This window comes from Ips typographus, linkage group LG3 (assembly GCF_016097725.1).
Source record: "Ips typographus isolate SLU linkage group LG3, UJ_Ityp_2.0, whole genome shotgun sequence".
In the NCBI taxonomy this organism is placed as follows: domain Eukaryota; kingdom Metazoa; phylum Arthropoda; class Insecta; order Coleoptera; family Curculionidae; genus Ips; species Ips typographus.
The window spans coordinates 15,614,191-15,632,206 of record NC_138424.1 but is presented as its reverse complement, the minus strand read 5'-3'; the positions used below and the strand labels follow the sequence as shown (position 1 = coordinate 15,632,206).

Sequence of the window (18,016 nt, the reverse complement as noted above, 5' to 3'; positions counted from 1 at the left end):
TCTCTTCTTCCAATCCATCTGTTTGGAAATGTTCTGTCAAGATAATTTCGAACAGTACAGCAAAGTGAGGAGGAGCTCCATCTTGTTGTAGCCAGATACTTGCATTAGGCATATTTAGATTGTTGGGAAATAAAGCTTCTAATTGTGGGATAAGTTCCTGCTGAATACAATTCAAGTATCGCTCTGCAGTTAAATTTTCTTGGAAAAATATCGGCCCAATTATCCTGTTTTTAATAATCCCCAGACATGGATCTTTTGTCGCCATTGTGTATGGCATTCCCTCATCCAATGAGGATTTTGATTTGTCCAATAACGGCAATTCGGTTTGTTAACATGTCCTGTTAAAGTAAAAGTTGACTCATCAGTAATCAGGAGTCTAATGCGTTGGTATCGAGTAATTCTTGCATTTTCTCACATAACTGTAGCCTTCTGTCGGGATCACCTTCTGTTAATTCCTGGAGCTGATGTATTTTGTAGGGGTAATACCGATGTTCTTTAAGGACCCTTAGTACCGATTTTTGCAATATTTTGTTTTCTGCTGCTATATTTCTTGAACCGGTCGTCGGATTATCTTGGACTGATAATAAAATATTCAGTTTAGTGTCGTTGTTCAATGCTTAACGCCTCTTAGTAGCTACAGGCGTAACATGTCCATTTTCTCTAAAGCGCTTTTCAATTTTACTTAAAATACTTTGGCTTAATGGTGGAAAATCAGGATATTTTTCTCTAAATAAATAAACCACTTCTTGCTGAGACCTCATTCTATCTCCGTATCCTAGCATCACTAGTATTTCAATTCGATGTTTCTGTTAAGTGTGGCATTTTACTATTTTTTTTTCAACTTATGACAAATAACCTTTAACTTTAATAAGTATCACCTTTAATTTAATTTTCCTTCATAAAATTTATTTTATTTCGCTCTTATGAAAAAACCGCTAGGAGTTGAAAAGTAAAACTCTGCGGAACTAGGTAAGTTTAAATGCTCTTTAACCTCGTGCATAAAAAAGCAAGGTGTACATAGTTTACCATGACGCTATTTCTTTTGTATTAGTTGATAATGTACATTGTACTATATCCTAATCACAATTTGAAATAAAGACTGTTATTATTATTATCAAATACGATGCGGGGGCAAATAGCAGCTGATTCTAAGTTGGTGACCTACTTCACAGGGAATGCCAAAGCCGACGAACTGGCTGAGCAGAATTCGGAGGCGGCCTACATCGGCCCAGAACCGGCACTCGGTATGGCGCACGGTGAAGCAAAGAAAATCATCAGGGAGTGGTGTTATCAGGAACACTCTGACCTATGGCTGAGAACTACAGAGTTGGCTCACTCCACGGAGTTTATTAGGGAGCCCTCTAAGAACAGGACCAACAATCTCCTGCAACTCAGCAGACCACACCTGAGGGCAATGACGGCGCTGTACACCGGTCACTGTCAGCCAAGGGCTCACATGCACCGGATAGGCCTGGCGGAAGACGCCGAATGCCGCTGGTGTATGGAAGAGGACGAGTCGGTCGCGCACCTACTGTGCCGCTGTCCGGCTCTGGCCAACTCCAGGTCGTCCATATTTGAACGGGCGGATGTACGCCCAGGAGACCTGGACAACCTCTCATCCAGAGCAGTTATTCGGTTCCTCAGGGAGTCGAGTATTCTGGATGAGCTTTAACTTATGTGTGAGCCACAATATACCTGCGGTCGCGGTGGAAGGCAGAATATGCCCACTCACGGTACATAACTATCAACTATCAAGTTGGTGACCGAGTTTGGTTGTATAATCCAGCTTGGAAGAAAGAAAAATCATCGGGGGTCCATCATTAAGCGATTCAACGATGTTGGCTACAAGATAGAGCGTGGACCTCAAGCGAAAATGAAAGAGGTTTATACCGGCCACCCAAAGATGGTCAAGTTGATGATCGAGACGATCAACTTTAAGTTTAACTTGTTATGTAGCGATCATTTTGTGTAAGAAGTTAGTTAGGAAGACCTTTCATACCCTTTTTAGTCATCAGTTTGTCACACGAACAACGGGAGTAAGTTTATAAATCGAGCATTAATATAGCATGTTAAATGTTAGCAAATGTATTGATAACTCACCTACAATGGTGTCGACGCCTTCCGAGCCAAAATTCAGTCCGACAGCCAGTGCATCGGCTGGCGGCGTGATCCGGAACCCAAAGAGTGCCCTGACACTCGACAGAACTTTCCTCGACATCCACCCAAGACAAATCGGATCGTAAAGATTCACCTGCTGAGATTGGACCTTCGCCCGCGCTGTTCAATGACTCCACGACCGAGTACTGCAACCAATAAAACTACATTAAAAATCAAAAGTAAAATCGTGTAACAAGAGTTTCAAAATTAGGGCAATATACCCGATAGACAGCAAAACAACTGAACTCAGGTGTTTTAGTTAGTATTCCTGTTCATTAGCTCTTCAAACACTTCGGGCGCGGTCTATCATATTTTTTGGCTTAGAGACATTAAATGACATAAACTAGCAGGCAACGAAATAAGTCAACCGTTTTAATCAAACATTCTAACAGACAATTATTTAGCTCTATCAAGTCCCCCCTGTAAGATTCTACCTAAAGTTCTCAAAATTTTATAAATGCGCCATAATCAAAAATAAATACAAGAAAATAAAATAAATTGAATCGAAGGACGAAATAACATGCATTTAGTAACTTTTGAACCTTTTGCAGATACTATACTATTAAGACATATGACATATGAAATATATGGTCCAGGGCACTAATGGGAGCGATGCACGTCATCAGTGAGTTTGACGTTTTGAAAATGCATTCGTTTTGCTTAGCGATTAGTTGCGACCTGTAGCGCTCTCTTTCTAACACGCGCTTATTACCTGAACGCAATTCTGACACAAACGTGACCTTCTCGATCTCGACGTTTAACGAGTTGTGTGCGTTGTTGCCAGATTGCTAGTTGACCGTTTCCTGTTTTTGCTTTTGTTGTTGATGACTTGACTAAAAACTGCTTACAGAGAGAGACAAAAAAAACTCAATATTGACTAATATTGTTATTCAATATTCTCTGTTAAAAAATTGCGTCAACTTCTATATAAGAAGTAAATAAAAACAAAATTTATGTAAAGTTTGGGTTTTAATGAAAAAACTAAACATCTGGCAATGTGACGCGTTAAACGTCAATGACGTGCATCGGCCGATTTATTGCCTTCTACTGTACTTCACTTGACAGAGACAGATAAATTAGGTTGTCTCTCATTCAGAGGCCGGCAGAGGGTGCTGTACGCAGGTGTATTTACATTAAGGTATAGTCAAATTTTTACCCTTTGAGAATGACGTCATGCAGGTGAAAAAACACGCATGTCTGGAATTAGATTACAAGTTTTAACCTACAAATGCTTTGAAAAATTAGTGTGTTTAGAAGTGACTGATGATCAATTGGGATGACATCTGGAAACTGTTTCTTTTCGTACTCGAAAAAAAGCAGCACATTTAGAATTAGCATTTGGGCTTGCTCATTGTAGCACAGCATTTTTATACCTTTGATATTTGTTTATATCAAATGGACAGTAAATGTCAACGTTTTTAATTTGACAGGATGACAAAATTAATAACGTGCCTTTTTTGTTAAAATTGTTTATTTCACATGTTTGATATGCGAGAAACAAAGATGTAAAAAGATGACGTCATTCTCAAAAGGTAAAAATCCGACTATACTTTTGAGGTTGAAGAAAACACAACAAAACCGTCTTGTTTACACACGGTAACAATCACGGTAAGCGATGTCTTAAAATTTCGTGTATGTTCTTTGTAGAGTTTTTTCGGTGGTTATTCGTATTCGTTTTTAAAGATTTTGCATTTGTTCGTGTTTCATGGTCGGAAAACTAAAGGAATTTAGGATAAACATGTCTCCTGTAGAGAAATAGTGCACTTTAATCTGATACTCCTAAGAACGACTAGGTAAGTTCCAATCTTCTTCTTCTGCTGCTGCGTGTCTATTAATGGATGTTTGAGATCACATTTGTCCACTCTTCCTTATTACGTATGGTATGCATTAGTTCTTGCATTGTTCTCAGTCTTGTCCACTGCGTAACGTTGCGGAGCCATGACATCTTTTTCCTGCCGATTCCTCTCTTTCTCTCAATTATCAATTGCCGGAATTGGTACCTCTCGTTGCGTATTACGTGGCCTAAGTATGCTGTTTTTCGACGTTTAATGGTGTCTAACAGTTTGCGGTCTTTATTAAATATTCTCAAGACCTAATCGTTGGTTCTTCTTGCAGTCCATGGAAGAATATAGCCTATAGACCCACATCTCGAAGGCTTCCAGCTTGTTCATAGTGCTCACCTTCAGTGTCCATTTCTCCATGCCATAAAGCAACACTGACAAATCTAATTCTCAAGCCAAGATCGAAATCAGTATTGGTGAACACTTTTTTAATTTCATGAACGCACTGCGGTCATTTTCAATCCGGCATCTGATTTCTGTGTCTGATTCCCAGTTTTCACACAGTTCCTAGATATTTAAATTCATTTACTCGCTCTATTGGTTGATTCTCATATGTTAGGCTTGAGTTTTAAAATTCTTGTGGCTTTCGAGTAATGATTATGATTTTAGTCGTTTTGGTGTACATATTGAGGCCCATGTTCTTACTGCATTCCCCGACAGTCTCAAGCATATCCCGCAAATCCTCCATGTTATCTGCAATTAGAACTGTGTCGTCCGCATAACGAATATTGTTGACCTATACACCATTCACCTTAACGCCCACGTTGCGTTCTTAGAGGGCTTCCTGAAAGATGGCTTCAGAATATAAATTGAAGAGAAGTGGGGAGAGAACCCTTGTCTGACCCTTCTACAAATTGGTCTTGCTTCTGTGAGATCGTTACCAACTCTGACTTCAGCCATTTGGTTCCAGTATAGGCTTTGAATGTAGCGGATGTCTTTTTGGTCTATGTCCGATCTATTTAGGATTTGGATCAGTTTATGATGTTGGACTCTGTCGAACGCCTTTTCATAATCGATGAAACACAGCATTATGTCCTTTCTCTGATCGTTGCAGTTCTGAATCAGTACTTGAGTCGCAACTAATGCTTCTCTCGTGCCTAAATCTCGTCTGAATCCAAATTGTGTGGATCCGATGTTTCTTTCGCACTTTATTGATATTCTGTAGTGGATAATCTTAAGAAATATCTTCAATGTGTGACTCATGAGGCTGATTAGTCTGTGGTCCTCACATTTTGTTGCATTGTTCTTTTTCGGCAAGTGGACAAAATTCGATGTTAACCATTTGGCGGGTTATTCGCCTGGGTTATAGATTCGATTAAATAGTTCCAATACAGATATAAGTTCCAATACATGAGTTAAAATAGAATGTTTTAACCCACCGACCAATTTTTAGGTGTTTGTGTTGACCTGTCTCTGGAAGTAACCAATTAAGTGCCTCGGAGATGGTTAGAAACATTTTTAGGATATGTGAGAGCAATTAAAACACTCGTAATCCTCCACAAGATGGATGGATGGATTTCAATAAATTTCACCCAAAAACTAAGCTTGAAAACGTTTGAAAACTTTTAAAAACCTAAAGTAGGGCTCAGAAAACGATCAGAGCACGTTGTGTATATATGTGTGTTATTATTTATTATTTTAACCTTTTTTGAGGTTTAATTCTAGGTGTATGTTATGTACCTTTTCTGAGATATTTAACTTTGTATGTTAATTTTGCAAACCAAAAAATAATTGTAACTAACATCTATTAAAAAACCTTTCTACCTATTCTTTAAAGCTTAATTCTTAAGTTTTATCATGAAGTAGTTTTTCCTTGCTAATTGCTTTTTTATTTCTTATATTATAACATGTTTTCGCCAAACCCCTAGACGTAGGGTGATTACCAAATTACTATTGAAAATGTTAATTTATTTTGAATATATTTTATTAACTCAAATCTTCCATTAGACTTCAGTACTGTTTGCTGTATATTAAAACACACACATAAAACAAACAAGCTTGCAGCAATCAGTATTCAAACTATGTATCACATTCACATTATAACTAAGTTATTAGGGACAAATTCATGCTCGGCCTATATCAAAGTGGTGGCTCGTAGAAGTTCATAGCACGTAATCAACCTTAAATTAACACTTAAACAGTCCTAGTGAAGAAAAGTGGACAAAACCTGTAGAGTAGTACATATTTACAATTTACTGACAGATTTAAAAAAGTACCTAAAATGTAATATTTAAATGACACGTTTAAAACAATAGATTCTTCCGTAAATTCGACTATTATTACGGTACAGGAACTTGCATGTTTAGCTTGTTATTTGTGTCAATAGTTTTGACAGATGTCCCTGTCAAAACTATTGGCTTTAAAAAGATCCCTGGAATAGCGCTCTACCGCGAGTGGGTTCTACCGTAAAAAGTTACTTTTTAACGTAAAAAAAAAACATTTAAAGTCTGATTCAAGGTAGTTTTTTTTCTCAAATTTTTAGAGAAAGTTCGAAATCTGCATCAGATAAAAAAATAGACAAATACCATAGGAATTACAAAAAGAGGTCCTTAACCAAAAAAAGTTTCTAAGCAGTAATTAGTAGTACTCTAGAAAAATAATGGACATCTTCTTTTCTATCTTAAAAACGAAATATTTCTTTGCGAAAAGGTACTTATTTAGTACACCATATAGATGTGACGTAGAAAGTGCCAGGTGCAGTATTCCTCTTCTGTTGATAGTGAATTGAGTGAGACGGAATACGCGTGGATGTCTAATGTGAATTTTGACCAAACATCAAGAAAAAGATAAAAAAAGACAGAATTGAAATTGTAGGTTTTGTTTTATATTAAATTTTATAAAAATTTGTGTTTGATTACAGATGGAAAATTCTGAGAAATTTATTTTTGGATAAAACACCAAGACAATTATACAATACAATAGCCTTTACAGCACCACAGAGCCAAATTTGACAGTTCTTATGTTAAGAAGCACTTTTATACTTTTCTTACGTCACGTGACAGCTGTCATAACTGTAAAACTCATTCCCCAGTGACCTGAATGTATACAGGGTGATTCCAAAGTTGGTGCTTTCCTTTCACCTGCGAATAGGGCTTCAAAAAATAAGGTTTTTTTTTCCTTTAACGCTTTTTCGAAATATGAACAATAACGAAGATACAGGGTGTCAAAGTTCTACTGAAAAAATAAAAAATTTATGATTTTGACCAAACCACTTGAAGTAATTAAACAAAATGGTAGTGTTGTAGGTGTCAGTAGCTACGTGGAAAGGAAATTTTCCAAGAAACAACAATTTTTTTGCGTTTAGCAGTGGCGCGCGTATAATTTTTTAAAAACATTTTCGAAAAAATATATTACCCTACTAGTTTTTTTTCAACATAAAATTTATTATTGAATTCCTTGTTCAATTCTAAAAATAAACCCGCTTTTATTATTTTTTGCTACGACGCACCGCTTTCGAGTAAAAAAATAAAAACCATCTTAATGCGTGTCTAAAATTAAATGCTGTCTTAATTTGAAATGTCAAATTATTAAAACTTAGTTCAAAGGCGGCTGAAATCTTTTGTTTACGTTTATGTCTGTTGATAAAGAATAACCTGTAGTTAGTTAAAATTAAATTTAAGTTATTTTATATTTTGTTTTTTTTTCAGTAAAATTTTGACACTCTGTATCTTCGTTATTGTTCATATTTCGAAAAAGCGTCAAAAGAAATTACACGTATCGCAAACTTCAGCAAAGAGTATGGCCTTGACTTTCAAAAAAACGAAATATATGGTTATCAGCAAGAATAACATACCACCTGGACAACTACTAGTTAATCAACAACCAGTAATTCGCGTCTCAAACTACGTTTACCTTGGAACGAATGTTAATGACAGATGGGATCACTCAGTTGAAATCAGACAGAGAATAGAAAAGGCCAGATCAGCATTCACTAAAATGAACAACATTTTTAAAAGTCACTCTATACCACTAAAAACTAAAATCCGTCTGCTTTGATGCTACGTGTTCACGGTTCTCCTTTACGGAGTTGAATCCTGGACATTGACAGAGGCGTCTACGAAAAAACTGGAGGCTTTTGAGATGTGGTGCTATAGGCGTATCCTGAAAATTTCCTGGGTTGATAGAATCACCAATGATGCGGTTCTTCGCAGAATGGGCAAGGAACGTGAAATTATAAACAACGTAAAGCGGAAACTGGAGTATTTAGGTCACGTTATGCGCAACGAACAACGATACAATCTGTTGCAGCTTATTCTGCAGGGTAAGATTTTTGGGAAAAGAGGCCCAGGACGGAGGAGAATTTCATGGCTTCAAAACCTGAGAAAATGGTTCTCTCTTACCACCACAGGACTTTTCAAAGCAGCAGTCAAGAAGATCAGAATAGCCATGCTAGTAGCCAACATTCGAAACGAATAGGCACCTTAAGAAGAAGAGGTCAAAAGAGCCCGATTCATAGGTGAAAGGAAAGCACCAACTTTGGAATCACCCTGTATAATGCCAAATAGATGTGTTCCCTTAAGGAATTACACTGTATATTGTGTTCCAATACAGTTCCATGGAGTCAAAATTTGTCAATTTGAAGTCAAGGAACACTTTGATACATACGTCACTAAACGTCACAACTGTCAAATTTCGCTCCATAGAACTAGAAATACAATGTGCAGTGTGATTTATCCAAGCGGTAAAACTATTTAGGATTGGTAATTTCGCGTCACAGCCGCCTGATTTTTGACAGGTGACGTAAAAAAACATATAAAAGTGTCTGTCAATGTCACAACTGTTAAATTTAACTCTATGGAGCTATAATTTGCAAGTAGATTTATCAAAGAAATACAACGTTAAGTTAATAATGTTAAAGCCGAATGAGATTTGACAGTTGACAGTTGTCAGGTGACCTAAGAAACATATCAAAGTCTCACTTAGCCTTACTAATGTCAAAGTTAGTTCATATCACTGCTGAATGAGTTTTAATAGTTTTAACAAGTGTCACCTGACTATAAGCCACGCTGTAAAGTGTTATTAAGTGTCATAACTGTCAAATTGAACGTCTTAAATTGTCATTTAAAGTCACAACTGCTAAATTTAACTTCACAGAGTAACGAAGTACGAATAACAATTTGAAGCGTGATTCATTAAAAAGGAGCGACTATTTTTAATTTCTCAATTTTACGTTTCACGGCACTGTTTAGTGAGTTTTGACAGCTGATATAGGACTGTCACTAAACGTCACAGCCAGTTCAGTTCGTCAAAGTGACCCACGTTTCTACAACCACAGGAAATAATCGCTGCTTGAGTTTTTCGACGTTGCCTGATGAAATTCAGTGAAAAATATGCATTAAATCAGTTGTAATTGTTATAGAAGTTTTTGAAACCTTCCAGAATGTCCTAGAAGCTTCCAGAAAGTATCAGAAGCTTTCAGAAAGTGTCAGAAGCTCCAAGAAAAACTCCAAGAAAACCAGAAGCTTTCTGAAAGTCTCAAAAGCTTCCAGAAAGCCTCCAAAACTTCCAGAAAGTTTTAGCAGCTTACAGAAAGTGTCAGAAACTTTCAGGAAGTGTCAAAACCTTTCAGAAAGTTTCAGTAGCTTTCAGAAAACTTCAGTTCACGTTCAAGTTCTCGTTCTTCACTTCAAGTTTTGACTTTGGCAACGTTGATTTGAATATAATTTTCAAGCTTCGTGGAGAAAATTACCTTGAGCCATTTCTAGTTTAGTAAGTTAACTTTTGCCGGAAAAAAGATATTTTTATAGTTGTAAAATAAGTAATTTACTAAATTGTTATAGGGGACCGTTCCCGCCTTATTTTAACTATTAATGAATTTATTTTATTATACAGGGTGGACCATAAGTAATGGGACATAGAGCTACAGCATATTCCTGACATCAAAATAATACGATTTAGCTGAATTGTCCTATACCGAAAGTTAATATTAAGAAAGATACAGGGTGTGAAAGTTGAAATTTTTTTTTAGCTTTTTTGTCATATCTTCACGGTCTTTTGATATAAATTACTGAAAGTTGGTATAAAGGTGTTTTGGCAGGCGTAAAATACGATGCTTTCATTTGTTTTGTAGTAGCTGATAGGGGGCGCTAGCAGTAACCATCTCCGTCCCTTCAAGAGGCTCAAACTTTTTTTTACGGAACTGAAACGGCCATATGACTTCAAAATATGATTCTAAGATGTTTTCTACATAAAAAAGGTATACTTGTTGTAGTCTAAGTAGGATTTGATACAAAAACAAAAAGGGCGTTCATAACAACTAGCTTTATTTTAAAGTTTACAAACATTTTTTAAACGGTCAAATTTACATACAGAAACTGTTATGTGTGTAACTTAAGGGTATACAGCACATATCGTATTAACATACGACAATGCATGCAATAATAAAACATTAAATAACTCGAAAACAGTCAACTTTTAAGACTTACAACAAGTATACCTTTTTTACATAGAAAACATCTTAGAATCATGTTTTGAGAGCATATGGTCGTTTCAGTTCCGTAAAAAAAAGTTAGAGTCTCTTGAAGGAACGGATATGGTTGCAGCTAGCGCCCCCTATCAGCTACTACAAAACAAATGAAAGCATCGTATTTAACGCCTGCCAAAACCCCTTTATACCAACTTTCAGTAATTTATATCAAACGACCGTGAAGATATGATAAAAAAACAAAAATAAAATTTCAACTTTCACACCCTGTATCTTTCTTAATATTAATTTTCGGTATAGAACAATTTCGCTAAATCGTATTATTTTGATGTCAGGAATATGCTGTAGCTCTATGTCCCATTACTTATGGTCCACCCTGTATATTGTTTTCATTACTATTATTGATCTATTTTATTTTAACTTTATTTTGAAACTTTTTATAAAATCACTAGCGATGTAATATTGAAATACCAAACGTGCATAGCCCCTTTTAATGCACAAATTTTAAAACCTTATATTCCACTATGGTAGACGACCTCTTTTTATGAGAAAACTTAAGAGTTAGCGCCCCCAAAATAAATAAACAAAAAGGCTCTAAAAAATGTTATCAAATGTGAGCCAGTTCATACAATATGGACTCTGATAGCTCTAAAAAATAGCTCATTCCTGAATGTATTGATTAAGGCCCAGTTGTACAACAGTGTTCAAGTTAGGAGCGTCACACTGACAGCAATGCATTTCATACAGAAAAATTCAACTGAACCGGTCTTTGAACAGTGATTGTACAACCGGGTCTAAACATCATGACTACAGGATGTCACTTAAGAAAGAATAACTTTCGAAACGAGCCGCCACTGACTTAACCACAATTTACAATATTAGTAACGTAAAAAAAAACTCAAAACAAGGAAAACCTTACGGGATTTTCCTGTCGCGACGACGATAGACCGATTCGTAACGAACAAGAACTCCTGCTTGACGATGTACTTTTAACACTGCACTAAACAAAAAATAAAACACCGATCTGAAGTATTAAAAAAATGTTGGTTCTGATCTAATAAAAACAAAAACCATTAACCAAATATGCACTTACGTTATCGTCGTGTCGTTCTGCATCACCGTTAAGACATCGATGACAGGCTTGTTTCAGTAAAACTTGCCTTGAGGCGTGCAATTCTCGCTCTAGCAACTCGACTTTTCTCTGAAAGTAACACATCAAAATCAGAGTTTATTACTGTAGCATTTTCAATTGAATCACAAATCAATATGTGTCAGTGTTCGACTATCGTGAAGTGTTTAAATGGAAAACCAGACCGAGTTCACATTTTTAAAATAAAGGCAGTTAAATACAAATTCTACAAGGTGATTTTTTAGCTCAGCTCCAAACTTAGACAGATGAAACGTTAGGTCATTTTAAGAAAAAACTTTCAGATAAACATTTGTCCGATTTGAGTAATTTCAAAGGACTAGTGGACTTTGTGGAGGGAAAAATTAAAGTTAAACGAGGCATAGGGAGAAAGAAAAAGTCCTGGCTAAGAAACATAAGAGACTGGACAAACATGGATGGTAATAAGACGCCAAACATAAAATACCTCAATGAAAACATTTAGACTCACCTTATATTCTTCCATAATTTGATCAAGGCGCTCCTGAACCGGAGACCGTACAGGCACTAAACCATCCTCTCCCAATAGACAACTACTGATACGCCTTCTAAATCTGTGCATATAAGCTCCGCTCCAACCGTTCGTTTGATCGAAGGAACTAAAAGATTTCAATAATAATTGCTGCATCTAGCTTTTACGCTGAATCAGAAGACTACCTGTAATCTACATTGTTGGATTTCTCATTTTGATCACATGCTGCACAGTTCTCTGAAGAGTCTACTGTATCTACGGGAGTTCGAATTTTCTCGAAGCCGTTATATTCTTTGGGCGAAGAACTGAAATAAAGTTGCTTTTTGTTAGGGACAATATGACAATAGAGCCCCGCTAATCCAACCCCGCTATTTTAAAAATCCGCCTATTTCGAGCACCGTTCGGAAATTTACTTTTTAGGAAAACCACTCACACTATTCACAAATATGTTTTAGTTCTTGGGAAAAATGGACAAAACCCCTAAAAAAAGGTATAATATGGATGTTATACACTGTGTGTAAAAAGTCCGGCAACCCTGAATTATTTCGCAAAATATACAACTCATTGAAAAATATCCTATATAAATATTGACGCACTTTAAACGTTTTACCGTTAGGTGACATTCAGGAATATACAGGGTGAGCCACAATATGGCAATGAATTGAGGTTATGTTTTTTCTTATGGAATGACCATGTTTCAATGACGTTTTCTGATTCGCTCTCTCATTCTGATCACATTTCATGTAACATGTTGTATGGTTACCTTGAACAGTTTGGCAGCTATTTAATTATTAAAGACAAATTTGCTTTCATGGTATCCCATGTTTATCGATAGTAATTCTCACCTTTACCTGATTGTTACATTTGATAGTAGATTGCGGGTACCTATTTTTGACATTAGCTGGTAGTGTCAATAATTTTTTGTACACAATGTCCCTTACAGAAAAGGAACGTGTAACTCTGCTTATGATAAGAGGTTTTGGCGGTAGGCAGAGGACGTATTTTGAAACCGTGGAACAGTTTAACATAATTAAAAAATTGTGCCATCAATTATTAACATAGTCGGACCGAATTTCCAGCATACTTGGTTTCAACAGGATGGTGCGCCACCACATTTTGGAAGACATGTACGGGCGTACTTGGATGAGGTGTTTCCTAACCGTTGGATAGGTCGTAGAGGTGCAATAGAGTGGCCTCCTAGATCACCGGATTTGACGCCTCTAGATTATTTTCTATGGGGTCACTTAAAAAATAAGGTATATGCAACAAAACCGACAAATTTAGATGATTTAAGAAGAAGAATTATGGATGAATGCAACCTTATAACACGCGACATGTTACAAAACGTCATTGAAAAATTTTATTTTAATTTAGCTCATTGTCAGAAAGTTCAAGGGGCACATTTTCAGCATTTAATCAAATAAAAAATGTTTACTTATTTAAAAGTGTAGTTTTCTTTAATAATTAAATAGCTGCCAAACTGTTTAAGATAACCATACAACATGTTACATGAAATGTGATTAGAATGAGAGAGCGAATCAGAAAATGTCATTGAAACATGGTCATTCCATAAGAAAAAACATAACCTCAATTCATTGCCATATTGTGGCTAACCCTGTATATTCCTGAATGTCACCTAACGGTAAAACGTTTAAAGTGCGTCAATATTTATATAGGATATTTTTCAATAAGTTGTATATTTTGCGAAATAATTCAGGGTTGCCGGACTTTTTACACACAGTGTATATTCCGAATAGAGTTCGGTCCCAATTAGTTTGGAATACCGGGACTCTACTGATAATGAAATCTAAGTTTTCAAAATAATAGTTGAAATCCAATCAAGGCCGTACAATGTATTCGACATCAATAGTGTAAACTGTGACGAGATCATGAAATCTGAATGTCGGGGCATTTTTAGCAGATTGTAATCGTACTTAGCCGTCCATTTTTGCTTTTTAAACTTATGAGAGAGCGTTTGGTACTGTTGTTGAATATGGTGTGTCAACTATACAGTGAGGACGCGTAAGTTGGAACAAATTCATTTAAAATTAAGGGTTTGGTTTTTTGGAAGAACAAAACCCTTAATTGTAAATAAATTCCAACCTATACGCGTCCTCACTGTAAACATGTCCGCTAAGGCCGGTTTTCATCAGAAACAATCATTTTTTTCAACTATCATTTCTGGCATCCAGTTGATTATACTGGAACGAAGGTTTTGTTCTTTGGTTATCAAGCCCTATAGCCTCTCTGATGAGCCGTAATACGGCGAAACCGGTCAGAGGATTGGGATTGATAAACAAAAAACAAAACCTCACCATTTTCAACCAATCAGATCGGTGTTTACCGAATGATGCGGCATTAATGGTGCTGTTCCTAGATTTTGGAACGCCATCTGTACTTTCTAACTCATAGAGTTGAGTACAGATGTCACCAGATGTTGCACACAACTATCAAACAAAAAGCAGTTAGTAAGTTTTCAGTGCTGACTTAAATGCGTTTCTTTAAGGGGAATTTTGTCAGATCGCAAACATTGGTTGGTAGGTGAGAGTCGTGAGACCGAAACATAATGACAGACATGGCAGCTGAAGGTGCCGGAAACCGCTATAATATAATTTTTCTACAAACATTCAATAATGATGCATTTTTCGCTTCCAAATCTCAACGAAAAGTTACCCTTTACTGAGGAGTTTACGTGCTAAGTTCTTATTTCGTCGTTAAAATTAATTTTTTATTATTTAATCTGATGTATTGGTCCTTTTTCAAAGCTATACTGCTCTTGGTAAAATCTTCTAGCATTCATAGTTCTTCCGCAAAAAAGGAGACAACTTGCGTGAGAGTGTTAGCGTCTAAGCTGCGCGATATCCAAATCGACGAGTTCCAGATTACCGGACATTTGCAAGGATTGAAAGAACTTTACGGGAGACAGGGCAATTTGGTGTTAGAGCCGTTGACCGTGTGGGTCGTCCTCAAGTTCGTAATGCTGCTGTTGAAGAGGACGTTTTAAACAGGGTCGCTGAAGACCCAAATATTAGTAGTCGCCGTTTAGCACTGGAATTTGTCGTACCAAAAAGTACAGTTAATTGTATCACAAGACGGCAGCTCCTTCATCCATATCATGCAACGCCTGTTCTGGAGCTTCTTCCACCCGATTTTGACAGAAGACTGCCACTTTATTGAAAATGCGCGGGCACGTAACCCAAATTTTACCAGAAAATTGGTATTCACTGATGAAGCTGGATTTACTAAAAGTGGTGTTTTTAATTCACATAATTTCCATCATTACGCAGAAGAAAACCCTCATGTGAGGCGTATTAACCAATTTCAGCTGGAATTCTGCATAAATTTGTGGGCCGCTATCAACGGAGACATTCTTTTGGGTCCTTATATCCTGCCCCATCGCTTGAATGGTAAAAATTATCATAAATTCTTAGTGAATACTTTGTCTGATCTAATGGAGGATGTCCCTCAATGTGCGTGCTCAGATGTGGTTCAAATTTAAACAACACTTTCCCACACAATTGGATCGGAAGGAGAGGGAGAGATGTTCCTGTCGAATGGCCCCCTAGGTCCCCCGACCATTAGATTTTTTTATGGGGTGCCTTAAAAAATAAAGTCTACGCTACTCCTGTGGAATCTAAGGAAGAGTTAATATGTGCAGAGAGTGCAGAACGAGGCGAAATAAAACGAAATATAATTCGGGATGATGCAGAAATATTGAGGGTTCAAGGTTCAATTCAATTTCATTTGAAGGATCCAGCTATGCATCCGAGAAAATTGTGGGCATATCGAACATTTGTTGTAATTTCTATTTTTTTGAGAAACTTCTGCTTTTGAGATCTGGCTGGTAGTTTCAATAGAAAATTATGTTTTTTTTTTACCAACGTCAAAACTTTGATAGTTAGTTTGTAATTATCAAATTAACTGGTAGCTACGTTATTTGCAATAAAAATGTGGAAAATGGAAACTAGCACGGGGACACAAAAAAACATTTTTTTCGGAAGAACTATGAATGCTAGAAGATTTTACCAAGAGTAGTAAAGCCATGAAAAAGGACCAATACATCAGATTAAATAATAAAAAATTAATTTTAGCCACAAAATAAAAAGTTTTGGTAATTTTTGAACCCAGTTACTGAAGAACTTAGCACTTGCCAAAGGCAAATGGATGTGGTTGTTTCATCAAACCATGAGCCTTACTTAGAGACAAGCCCACAGCAAGTTTCATTAAAATCCATCGAAACGTTCTCCAAATATTTCCGAAAATAGATTTTTTTTCAAGAACTTTGACCATCAATAGCTTTGGAACCATACACTTTTTTCTAATGACAATTACGTCAAATCGTCACCTTTCGATCTAAAGAATGTCACAGAACCCTTTTGATCATGTGCTTACTGGACATCCTGTATTTAAGTCTAGACAATTTTTGGTAGCATTTTTTCCGCAATTTTCATGGACATTCTGTGTAAATATATTACCAATGTCAAGTGTCAAAAATGTATTATAATCATCTTTAGGTTAAGATAGGAAGTCTTTGACTACAACTTCGCCTTTTGTAATATTACAATAAAGACACGTTATTATTACTATTAGTTCATCTTGTTCTTTGAGTGTCTGAACCAAAGACATTAATATCTTAGGATAGACCTGCCTAGTCATTCATAAATACAGATAATTTTTAAGCAGACATCTCTTTTTATCGATCCGTTGCAGCCGAAAGTAATGAATGAACAAACGGCGAGTGGGGATGGGTCTGTGCTAACACGTGTTTTAGGTTGTTGTCTCTCTCCTTATAGTCCGGAGTGGAATTCAGTGGCGGAAAACTGAACTGTGCATCTTATATCATATAGGGTTAAATATATTGCTAATATTATTTATTTTTTTACTGAAAATTGAGAAATTTTTACAAACTATTTGGAAATACGTGGTCAAACCATCAAAATGCAAATCACAACAAAGCATTTTCAACATGGCCGCAATTTACTAGAAATACTACCACCAGCTAGGAGCTTCCCCATTGGTCTGCTTTGTATAGTCGTGTTCTGCGCCGTTGCCACGTTTCTTACAACGTTTTCGCAGTTTATGAGGCCAAATCATATTTTACAATGTAAATTTTAAAATACTCGTATATATTAATATGCAGAACAAATGTGCTGAAAAAATACACACAAAAGTTTTTTACAGTAAGACTTTCGCCATGGACTAATTTCGTCTTTTCTTTCGTCTCTTATAATTGTGTATTACTTGTCAGCGTAGTTGCACAAGCGGGCAACATTGCCTACATAATTGGCTCAAATTTTGGTGGGGTAAAAGATGCGTTAAATGCCGTTTATAATGTGACATATCATCTTGGCACAAACTTTGATAGAATAGGGGCAGGTCTATATACGTTGTACAGGGTGATTCCAAAGTTGGTGCTTTCCTTTCACCTGCGAATAGGGCTTCAAAAAATAAGGTTTTTTTTTCTTTGACGTTTTTTCGAAATATGAACAATAACGAATATACAGGGTGTCAAAGTTTTACTGAAAAAGAAACAAAATAAAAAATAACTTACATTTTATTTTTAACTAACTACAAATTATTCCTTATCAACAGACATAAACAAAAACAAAAGATTTCAGCCGCCTTTGAACTAAGTTTTAATAATTTGACATTTTAAATTAAAACAGCATTTAATTTTAGGCACGTATTAAGACGGTTTTTATTTTTTTACTCGAAAGCGGTGCGTCCTAGCAAAAATTAATAGAAGGGGTTTTATTTTTAGAATTGAACAAGGAATTCAATAATAAATTTTATGTTGAAAAAAAACCAGTAGGGTAATATTTTTTTTCGAAAATGTTTTAAAAAAATTATACGCGCGCTACTGGTAAACGCAAGAAAATTGTTGTTTCTTGGAAAATTTCGTTTCCACGTAGCTACTGACACCTACAAAATTTTGTCTAATTACTTCAAGTGGTTTA

General features: G+C 36.1%; 1 protein-coding gene and 1 long non-coding RNA gene across 4 annotated transcripts in view; one reads left to right on the top strand and one right to left on the bottom strand.

Annotated features, from left to right (window-relative positions):
* LOC145726409 (uncharacterized) overlaps positions 1-3,600 on the top strand; it is a 215,061-nt gene extending 211,461 nt beyond the window's left edge. Inside the window, exon 3 of the long non-coding RNA XR_014177598.1 lies at positions 3,373-3,600. This is a non-coding gene — a long non-coding RNA (uncharacterized LOC145726409). The remainder of the gene's footprint in view (positions 1-3,372) is intronic.
* The window catches only part of LOC145726382 (phosphatidylinositol-3,5-bisphosphate 3-phosphatase MTMR3), a 45,589-nt gene that overhangs the window by 10,315 nt on the left and 17,258 nt on the right, over positions 1-18,016 (bottom strand). The window contains exons 12-16 of one of the 3 annotated variants that reach the window (XM_081975422.1): positions 12,245-12,364; positions 12,039-12,186; positions 11,516-11,623; positions 11,342-11,422; positions 2,101-2,303 (exon numbers count right to left, since the gene is read on the bottom strand). In XM_081975422.1, the coding sequence (XP_081831548.1) occupies positions 2,101-2,303; positions 11,342-11,422; positions 11,516-11,623; positions 12,039-12,186; positions 12,245-12,364 (660 nt within the window). Of the gene's footprint in view, positions 1-2,100; positions 2,304-11,341; positions 11,423-11,515; positions 11,624-12,038; positions 12,187-12,244; positions 12,365-18,016 lie in introns of those variants that run through there. The other 2 variants (XM_081975423.1, XM_081975424.1) reach the window with 2 other exon arrangements.